At 37.8% G+C, this 10,493-nt stretch overlaps 3 protein-coding genes across 4 annotated transcripts in view; 2 read left to right on the top strand and 1 right to left on the bottom strand.

Moving 5' to 3' along the window:
- Window positions 1–888, bottom strand: part of LOC104815657 (E3 ubiquitin-protein ligase BRE1-like 2) — a 7,411-nt gene extending 6,523 nt beyond the window's left edge. For both annotated transcript variants that reach the window (XM_010544145.1, XM_010544146.1), the window contains exons 1-2: window positions 612–888; window positions 9–47 (exon numbers count right to left, since the gene is read on the bottom strand). In XM_010544145.1, coding sequence (XP_010542447.1) covers window positions 9–47; window positions 612–725 — 153 coding nt within the window. In that variant the 5' untranslated portion in view covers window positions 726–888. The remainder of the gene's footprint in view (window positions 1–8; window positions 48–611) is intronic.
- A 2,092-nt stretch (window positions 889–2,980) lies between these two features.
- Window positions 2,981–3,897, top strand: LOC104815655 (dirigent protein 20-like). Its single transcript, XM_010544143.2, has 2 exons — window positions 2,981–3,309; window positions 3,503–3,897. The coding sequence occupies exons 1-2, from the start codon at window positions 3,022–3,024 to the stop codon at window positions 3,782–3,784; spliced, it is 570 nt and encodes a 189-aa protein (XP_010542445.1). The 5' UTR covers window positions 2,981–3,021; the 3' UTR covers window positions 3,785–3,897.
- A 1,045-nt stretch (window positions 3,898–4,942) lies between these two features.
- On the top strand, window positions 4,943–9,880 carry LOC104815654 (casein kinase 1-like protein HD16). Its single transcript, XM_010544142.1, has 17 exons — window positions 4,943–5,567; window positions 5,614–5,721; window positions 6,094–6,222; window positions 6,314–6,387; window positions 6,498–6,567; window positions 6,640–6,695; window positions 6,939–7,010; window positions 7,160–7,254; window positions 7,332–7,398; window positions 7,483–7,612; window positions 7,711–7,929; window positions 8,021–8,163; window positions 8,334–8,508; window positions 8,601–8,691; window positions 8,890–9,047; window positions 9,236–9,424; window positions 9,556–9,880. The coding sequence occupies exons 1-17, from the start codon at window positions 5,292–5,294 to the stop codon at window positions 9,613–9,615; spliced, it is 2,112 nt and encodes a 703-aa protein (XP_010542444.1). The 5' UTR covers window positions 4,943–5,291; the 3' UTR covers window positions 9,616–9,880.
- The last annotated feature ends 613 nt before the right edge of the window (window positions 9,881–10,493 follow it).

The raw sequence follows: 10,493 nt of genomic DNA, 5'->3' as shown, positions 1-10,493 counted from the left end.
TGCTGAACCAGTTTTTGATTCTGGAACTGCAGAACTGTGGCATCAACCTGAAAAAGATGAAAAAAGATCTTTCAATGTATCTCCATAGACATAGATCAACAACGGAAAGAAAGGAGATAAAACAAGAAGACACAAACATCAAACTCGAAGATGGGTCGTGCAATTTTTCAACATTCTATGACAACAATGACAAAGCCACACGCATTTCACACAATGTAGGTATGCAAAATTCCCAAGTCCAAGTAAAAAATCATACTGAATCGCTCGGAGGGGCGAATCCAATCAAGGGTATTGACCAAATGTTTCCGCCGAAAAGGCTTCAATAAATATATTTTCGAAACTATTTACAAGACGGAAAGCTTCGATGGAAGCTCCTAATGGAAAACGAGTCCAACTCATTCATAAATGCTAACGCTCCTGTCGAATTATTCAATTAAGACCCTGAATTTTCCAACAACCAAGGAACATAATCCCAAATAACTCAAGAATAACCCGCAAATCGACAGGCCCGCAACTGCTACTCTCCCGCGTGCCTCAAGCGAGAAAAATTCCATCAAGAACGCGACGAGTAAAGACAGTAGAAGGAGGGGGGGGGAGATGAGTTTCCTCACACTTTTGGGGCTGGCATGAGAAGGAGATGAGTTCCGAGCCATGGCGGTCGGAGAAACTGAGTCAAAATGGTGTGGCTTCTTCTTCAGTGGCTCATCTGGTTCTGGGTTCTCCATGACAATCAAGAAAATTAAAGACCCAAGAGATGAACAGAAACAAGTTAACGGGAATCGATCAGATCATTCAGACAAGATTCCAGCTTCTGCTGAATCCTTGTCCCGGGGACGGAGAACCGCGAAATTGAATTCCACCGGACGAAAGGGTTTCGCTGTTCTGTTCGCCATTTACGTGTAGAATCCGTGGCTAAAACGGCGACGTTCTGAACAAGAAGAGTCTTGAGGATAAGCTTTTTGTGCCCATTGGGCCCAAAGAGTTGGGCGCATTTAACATGATATTTTCAAAGCTCAAAAGCCCAATCCAAATTTTCAATAATTCAAAAACAGAACACATTATTTATATTGTTTTTGGTTGTTCGTTCAATTATTTTGAATTTTGAATTTTATTTTTGGATAATTTAAATTTCTTTTTCACTTGGATTTTACATCCATTCAGATTTTATCCGAATTATTTAAACTAATAATTATCGTTATTCAATTTTTGAGATTTTTTAGATTTAATTTTACCGAATTTGAAATATATTCAAAAATTGAATACAATTTATATATTATTCGTTTTCCAATTCATTATTGTATTCTTAAAAAATGGTAGCCTGAATTTTGGACAGACAGAATCCTTCTTTTTGTATGCATGGTCCCCAGGAATATGATGCTTTTTATTAGTATAAAATATAATTTTCCATGTACTCATAAAATATTACCATTGACATTTTAATTACGAGGAATGAAAAATAAATTCATCGGTAAAAACAAATTTATCAACGAAAAATAAATAAACTAAAATTATGCAAATTAAATTTGATATGAAATCGATTATATCTAATTTTTATAAAATTGAATTTATCAATAAAAATAATATTTTTTTTAAAAAAATAAATATTTTTAATTAAATAATATATAAGTATATATTTTTTTTTAAAAAAAAATCTGCAACAAGAATAAATGGACACAACACAACACAACCAAATACAGAAAATTAAATCATGTGGAAACCCACGTGATTTATCATAATTAAGCAAATAATTTTATTTTCCTAACATTGACGGTGAAGCTTTAACGGATGGGCCCACGTACGTGGTAAGTGGAAGACGGGGCCCAATTGTCGTACCATTTTGATGGGCTTTTTTCTCAAGTCTTTTGAACAAAGTCATCAGGCACGCCCCAAAAACTGGGGTTGAAAAGTCAGGTCTATGTTCCTACGACCGGACCGTCATTGTAAAAACAAATGGTAAAATTCCAAAAAATATTTAAATTTATTAATTTTGTTAAAAAAAAAAACTGAAAACTCCTTCTTTTACCAAATAAAAACTCAATTTGATTTTAAAATTATAAATAAATTTAAACTTTATAATAATTATTATTTTTAAATTTGAATACCTATTGATATCTTATATGACTATATACAGTAAGATATAAGTGTAACCACTTTGTTACAAAATTTGAAATATGTGGACAGTTTAAAAAAATATAGGATTTTATCGTCGGTAGATTTTAGATTTGAAATTATGAAGGTTAAACAAGCCAAATATTTTCATGTCAACCAATTACTTGCCGCCACGTTGTGGGTAGGTGAACAAGAAAATTTAATTTTCTCTTTTTGAGAATTTTAGAAATATTTTAAAAAATTCAAATACCAAAATATTTAAAAACAAAACGAAACGACCAGAAAGGAGGAAATGACGTTGGAAATCACCAAGAAGAAAATGCCAAAGCTGTCTCCCTCTCCTACATATGCTTTTTGTGCAAATCGAATCTAAATCAATAATGCATAATTATATTTATATCAAATTTTATTGCAAAAAAATGGATATAATGTTTTGAAAACCGACTTGCATAAATTCATATCAAATATAAAATAATTTTAAAAATCGAATCAACATACAAAAATTATTTACAAACTAATATTTTTTCCAATAAAAAAGGAAATTGGAAAATTCGATGTAATCAAATCAAAACGAAATTCTAATTAAAAAAAAAACAGTTAAAACAATCATGTCCATTGAATCGAATTATCGAATTTCTCGATACGGCTAAAACCGTAATTCATACGATTTCATGACGCAACCACAACGGTACATAAAAAAAATATATAATTTTTACCCAAACTTTTTAAGTCAATACCCCCAACCAATCCTCAAACTCAATATTTCAAACTAATACACCCAACAAAATTAAAATATTCCAACAAAAAAAAAAAAAAAAAACTTTTTTCTAGAACAATGTCCCATACTGCTTATATAACATAAGATTCCATCAATGAACCGACCAAAGAAAGAAAAACAATAATACAGAGAAAATGGGTAAGCTCCTCCTCACCTTCTTCACCGTACTCGCCGTCGCCATCGCCGTCGCCGTCTCCGGCGTCTCAGCCGCCGGAGATTTCGCGAGAACGGTAGATCGGAAACTCCTCGGCCTGAACAAGAAAGAGAAACTGACCCATTTCAGAGTGTATTGGCACGACATCCTCAGTGGTCGGAACCCTACCTCCGTCATGATCCGACCACCTGTTTTGAACACCACCTTCTTCGGATCCATCAACATGATCGACAATCCCCTCACTTCGGACCAGCCCCTCAACTCCACGGTAAGTTTTATAATCCACACGTATTTCTCACTCTTTTACTCTACAAGGGGAAAATCCAGTAAAAATACATTCAATGGTTAAAAAATTAAATAAATGTGCAAACTTTTTTCTATAAAAATATATCAACTTTGACAGTACAAATTAATGTATGTGATTAAAGAATTTACAACAAGTTCATATATTTGTTATGCAGATAGTGGGCCGAGCACAGGGGATGTATGCAGCGGCGTCGCAGCAGGGATTAGGGTTTCTGATGGCGATGAACTTTGCGTTCACGACGGGAAAGTACAACGGAAGTACGATAACGATACTTGGTCGGAACACGGCCATGTCCGAGGTTCGAGAGATGCCCGTGGTCGGAGGGAGCGGTCTTTTCCGGTTCGCCCGAGGTTACGTCGAGGCTCGGACCAAGTGGCTCGATTTCAAGACCGGTGACGCCACTGTCGAGTACAGTTGTTATGTCTTGCATTACTAACTATTAGTAAATCTCTTTTGATTAATAATATTGTAATTTCCTTTTAATATTATCATTTGAATTAACGTAATAAGCATATATATATATATATTTGTATTGGTGTTTTATGTGTCTATGAATTTGTCGTTTAGTTTTGGAATTCGCACCGTCAATGGTGGTGGTGGTGGTCCTGCTTAGGTCTCACTAAAATGTTATTTGTATCAAGCTTTTTGCGACATTATGCACTTACAAAAGGAAACTATATATGAGTGTGTGATAAAATATATAGGTTTTCATATGAAAATTTGATCCAAATATAAAAGATGAGAAAATACGTGTTCTATAAATTAAAAGAACATTGGCAGATAAATGCTGGCGGTTTTGTTGTTGACATACCTATTTTCACGTTAGCGTTTTTTGGGATGTCAAAAAGGGGGTCGAATTCCGAATCCCGACCTGAACTCACCCGAAAAATAAAAGGTTTTTAGTTTAAAAATATAGCAATTTTCGGACCGGACCTAAATCGGGCTTGAGTTTTTTCGAGCTAAGTCCGACAGGCTTCGACCGATCCAAAAGTTCGATTTTATTTTTTGTGGAAAAAATGAGTTTAAAACATATAAAATCTGATTTTTTTTTATATGTATTAAACGGGATGACCCGATCCGATCCGAGCCCGACTTTTATAGGGACGGGTTTCGACTTGATTTATTAGACTCGAAAAAATTGAACAAAAGATCGGCCTAATTTACACCCCGTTTTTTTAAAATGGATTAATGAATGATATTATGATATAGATAGTGTATGATAACATTGCACATTTAGGTTGGGTAATAGTTTTTTAATTAACGATGAATAATACATAAGAGTGAACATTTTGGTTCTGTTAATATTCTTAGAACGAATCGTTAGATGATACTATTCTAAATAAACAGTGCATAAAACTGGAAATCTCGATTCGGTTACACCAAACTAAACCAGATGGTATACAATAATACCATAAATATTTTAAATTGGAATATATTTTCCACAAAATAAAACTTTTAAATATAAAAAATAATGAAATTAAAATATACATGAATAAGAAGTAAATTAATAAAATGGAGACCATCTTTGAAATGTACCAATCTCATCTCACAGTATATTTCTATTTATTCGAGAGCCGATATGAAATGAAACGTCGCCACAATTTTCACCAGTCGCCCAAGATGACAACCGTTTCTTGAGGGACTGATTTCTCCATTTCAGATAGCTGACGTGGCACTTACCATCGCCTTTTCTATCTCCTCTCTCTCTCTCATTCTCTCTCCAGTCTGAAGATCCTCGGTTTTTCTTCGCTACTTTTTCCTTCTCTGCCGAACCCTAATCCCCAAATTCGATTTTGTCATCGCGAAACAGCAAGTTCTATCTTTTCCGTGATTCCATACCCTAAGTTTCAAATTCGTCACGAGCCTGATGATCGTCGTTTGAGGACTATAATGATCGGTCTCTTCGCGTCCCGTCTTCGTCTTGATTGCATGGGGTTTGAGCTATGCCGGAGCTTCGCCGTGGAGTCCGCCGTGGTCGTGCTGCGGCTGCTTTAGCTCACAATAAGCTGGAACAACCACCGGCGGAGAGGAAACAGAAGCGGAATTGCGGCAGAGGACGTGGTGCGGTCGTCCTAGGAGTTACTGAGACGGCGGAGAGGCCGAGGACAAGATTGGCGGCAAGGAGGCTGAAGCAAGAAGACAAGGGGATCGTTCAGGAGAACCCGGTGATCATTGTGTCGAAGGAGAGCGACATCGATAGGAAGAAGGGCAAGAAAGTTTGTGTCGAAGGAGAGCGACATCGATAGGAAGAAGGGCAACTGTCGACTCGGTGAAGAAGATAAGAAAGCCATGGCAATCGGTAACGATAGCGGTGGGTCGAATAAGGCGGCTGCGCAGGAAGAAGAAGGGAATACGGCGCCTTTCCCAGAGAGGGTATCGATTTTTATCTTTTAATGTCTTGAATTCTTCCTGGGATTGGATGATACTCTCGTAGATGCATCTGTTCTTCTTTGGTGCTAGTCATGGGTTTAGTTATCTTATATAGTTTGTCATCTAGTTTTGACTAATTGTTTTGTGTCCGGTGGTTTTGGACCATGATTTGCTATATTGTGAAGTGTTTTGTCATGTATCTTTGGTTATGTACGTTGTCTTTTTTGTTGAAATATTTGGATGTACTTTGAAGCATGTATTATCGCAAAACTAGTTCCTATTCCAATTAGGAATCTCAATCCAATTAGGATTCCTAATCGGGATAATTTAGCACACGTACTTGTCACTAATGTTAATTTGTTTGTCTTTTATCAGGTCCAAGTTGGCGGATCACCTCTATATAAGGTTGACAGGAAGTTGGGGAAAGGTGGTTTCGGACAAGTATTTGTTGGCCGCCGTATTGGTGGTGGGAATGAACGCAGCGCAGGAGCAGGAATAATGGAGGTCGAATTACTTCGGTCCATCTTGGCATTGTATCAGTTGTTTTTGGGTAACTCGGTTTCCAATTTATGTTATTTCTTCTTGCTTGTACCAGGTAGCACTAAAGTTTGAGCATCGAAGCAGCAAAGGTTGCAACTACGGTCCTCCACATGAATGGCAGGTGTACAAGTAGGTGTCTCCTTCACTTGTCTTTCTATCTATGTTGGTTTTGGGATTCTTTTACCCTAGTTATATTTGTTTTGCTTAAGAGATATCATTGTTTGTTTTGTGGTGAACAGCACCCTTGGTGGTAGCCATGGAGTCCCTAGAGTGCATTACAAAGGGAGACAAGGAGACTACTATGTTATGGTAAAAGTTTGGATCTCATGTTTCTATCCTTGTTTTTGTCATATCACTGATTTGTTGGCCTTCTCGGTCCAGGTTATGGACATGCTTGGTCCAAGCTTATGGGATATATGGAATTCTTCGGGACAAGCGTGAGTTTTCATTCTTCAGTATCGCAAAGCTCTCGGTTCCTTATGTTGTGAATCATGTATTTCCATTATGGATATCCATAATTTAAATGGTTTCTTTTTTAGTTTGCGGCGTGAACTATTAAAGTAGTATCTTCATCTCTATAAAAAAAGTTAGGCAGTCGTAACATGACTTCCAAAATCCATGGATTGTAGAAACTAGAAATATGATATTCCTAATGTACTTTTTACCTTTTTACTAAGCAGAATGTCCTCAGAAATGGTAGCCTGCATTGCAGTTGAATCACTATCCATCCTTGAGAAGATGCACGCGAAAGGGTATGTACTTAATTTTTTGTTTCTGCATACCATTTGGTTGCCCAAAGTTTACTGTTATCTTTTTTTTGTCAATCTCCGCCACCTGGCGGTTCTTCTTTTTGCGTTTCACCTGACTAGGATAACATGTTGTGAGTTGCTTCTTGTTTCAGTTATGTGCACGGAGATGTTAAACCCGAAAACTTTTTACTGGGCCAGCCTTCTTCGCCTCAAGAGAAGAAGCTATTCCTTGTTGATCTGGGATTAGGTTTGTTGAGTTCGTTCTCTCGATAATTCTGATTAGCTATTTGTCTCCCTTTCTCATTGTCTGATCCAATGTTTCAGCAACAAAGTGGAGAGAGAGTGGAAGTGGGCAGCATGTTGAATATGATCAACGTCCTGATATGTTCAGGTGAGATTTGTTTGTAATTTTCAAGTTCAGTATTTTGATATTCTCTCGATTTCCTCGTGAATTTTCTCGGTTTAATATCTGTAGGGGGACAGTTCGATATGCAAGTGCACATGCTCATTTGGGAAGAACTGCAAGTAGAAGGGATGATCTTGAATCCCTGGCTTACACGCTCATCTTCCTTCACAGAGGCAGATTGCCATGGCAAGGATATCAGGTGCGAGTGCTGTAATACCTTGTAAACCTCTTTCTTTTCTTTGTAGTGTCATTTGGTTTAGCACATTTCGTTCTCAGCTAATCCCTTCTCGATCTCAGGGAGATAACAAGTCATTCCTAGTCTGCAAAAAGAAGATGGCAACATCTCCTGATATGCTTTGCTGTTTCTGCCCTCCTCCTTTCAAGCAATTTCTTGAGATTGTGGTGAACATGAAATTTGATGAGGAGCCCAACTATGCCAAGTTAATCTCTTTGTTTCAAGATCTTTTAGGGCCGAATCCGGCCATAAGGCCTATAAATACAGAAGGTGCTCAAAAGGTGATTGTTACACGATGTACCTCTTTTGTCCTTTTTTTTCTCTGGAAAGTTCATCTTGGATTTGTTGTTTGATGTCTTGTTTCTTTGCTAGATCATTTTTCAAGTTGGACAGAAACGAGGTAGGTTAAGCATTGGAGAAGAAGAAGAAGAAGTGCCTAGGAAAAAAGTCCGTTTGGGAGTTCCTGCCACACAATGGATATCAATTTACAATGCTAGGCAGCCAATGAAGCAGAGGTAAGATTCATGGTTGCCTAATTATGTGTTCACGATTTTACTCTTAATGTAATCATCTATCGGCCACTTCACTGGAAAGTTTAAAAAATTTGATTCATAGTGTGATTATATTACCGATAATTTACTTGGTCACAGGCTTTTGGTTCGCTGATAATTTTATTGTGTGCTAGGTACCATTATAATGTGGCTGATATAAGGTTGGCACAGCATATTGAAAGAGGTATTGCGGATGGTTTGTTGATAAGTTGTGTGGCATCATGTTCTAATCTTTGGGCCCTTATAATGGATGCCGGAACTGGCTTCACGAGCCAAGTTTACGAACTGTCTCCTGTCTTCTTGCACAAGGTAATTCCATTATTTTCTGTTTCTAGTCCTTGTGTTTGTGCCTGTCAAAATGGTCTTAAAAAAGAAACGAAATCATATGCTGTACCTGGCAGGAATGGATAATGGAACAATGGGAGAAGAACTACTATATAAGTTCTATTGCTGGTGCCAACAATGGGAGCTCGTTAGTGGTCATGTCAAAAGGTATATGTGCATGTCCTCTCCCATTTTTACCATGGAATAATGAAACTACTGTTTTTGTTAGTCTATGTAAATAGGCTGCAAATTTGGGGATCTTTGCTGAGAACCCTGAGTAAAACGGTTTGGCAAATGACATTTTTGCGATCACTGTAAATTTTATACTAACGGCTGTCTTTTGTGGATCAAATTTCTCTTTTGAAGGTACACAGTTTACTCAACAGTCTTACAAAGTAAGTGATTCATTCCCTTTTAAGTGGATAAACAAGAAATGGAGGGAAGGCTTCCATGTGACCTCAATGGCCACAGCAGGAAGTCGATGGGGTGTTGTGATGTCCCGCAATGCAGGTTACAGTGAACAGGTAAAACATTTGTTTCACTTGATTTCCTTCCTCCATGTAATGGAGTTACACTTATATACTCTTTCGATGGATGGATTCCTTCTACTTTTTGGACTTTTTATGAGCCTTTACTTTATCGATATTCTCCTTGTATGTGATGTAATCGAATTCAATTCTTTCCATATATTTTTTTCCCTTAATATCCGTAGGTTGTGGAGCTTGATTTTCTGTATCCAAGTGAGGGTATCCACAAGCGTTGGGACAGTGGGTTTCGTATCACCTCAACCGCAGCAACCACTGATCAAGCTGCTCTTATCCTTAGCATTCCAAGGCGTAGACTGGTTGATGAAACACAAGAGACGTTACGCACCTCCCAGTTCCCCAGCACACATGTTAAGGTGATAATACAACTCCCTCTCCCTCATAAAAAAGATTGATCTTTCCCGGTCTTGAAAATCTTGAAAATTTTCTTGACCCACCTTCTGAATTTAGTTGCCCCGTCTTACGCATCGTTTACTTTGTTGTGCAGGAAAAATGGGGGAAGAACCTCTATCTTGCATCTTTATGCTATGGGCGAACTGTCTCTTGAGACTTGGCTTAGTAATGTTTACAGGGAAGAGAAACTGTTCAAGGTCTCCTCTCTATTAGTTTCATGTACGGATCTATGCCCCTGCCTCTTTTCTTTTTGTTTCTCAGTTCAACTGTGAAGCAATATTGTTGTGTTACCCACAGTTCAATTGTGAAGCAGCGAGGCATTACCAAGTAGAAGCACATTCATTTCAGTGTATTTATTATATTGACTCTATTGAAAAATTGTTCTGTTATCAATATCAACAAATATGGAATTTGTGGTAGCTATATGCCACGACCTGGAACTCTCTCAGTTGCAGCTCCTGGCTGTTGCCACTTGAGAAGAAAACCCTCGGAGGAATGGGATAAGCCCTTCAAGGTATAGCTGAAATCCCTTGCTTCGTTCTTCCTCTTCTCCCATAAATTGCAGGAAAGGCCATGTGTATGCTGCTGGTGGTTTTCTTATGGGGAAAGGCCTCAAAGCAAATTGAGGAAAAGCTTGCAGCATTGATAGAGGAAATCTCAGATCCTGATGCACAGTATCTGTAAGTTGCTCTGCTTGTTAATTGCGGTACATGGTCAATCATGAGGAGGAACCGAGCAAGACTTCGATATGATGTTTCGGATTTTCAATATATTCGCCTGTGCGCAGACACGCACAAAATCGATATCTGGGTTAATAGGCATTACCAATATCTTACAAGTTGGTATTAGACTTTTGACATATTTGTGATTGAAGAAGTTAAAACAGCCATCATGCATGTGTTGATGTGTTATGGATGTCTTCCTCAGATTATGTGGTCTTAATCCTTGACAAAACTTTGTGGCAGAGGAGGAAGACATCCATCAGAAAGGCTGGGAATTAATTGCCCACTACTACTAGTCTACTACTGAGTA

This window comes from Tarenaya hassleriana, unplaced genomic scaffold, assembly GCF_000463585.1.
Source record: "Tarenaya hassleriana unplaced genomic scaffold, ASM46358v1 Cleome24, whole genome shotgun sequence".
In the NCBI taxonomy this organism is placed as follows: Eukaryota; Viridiplantae; Streptophyta; class Magnoliopsida; order Brassicales; family Cleomaceae; genus Tarenaya; species Tarenaya hassleriana.
Note: the sequence above shows the minus strand (reverse complement) of the source record. Positions and strands in the feature narration are given on the sequence as shown.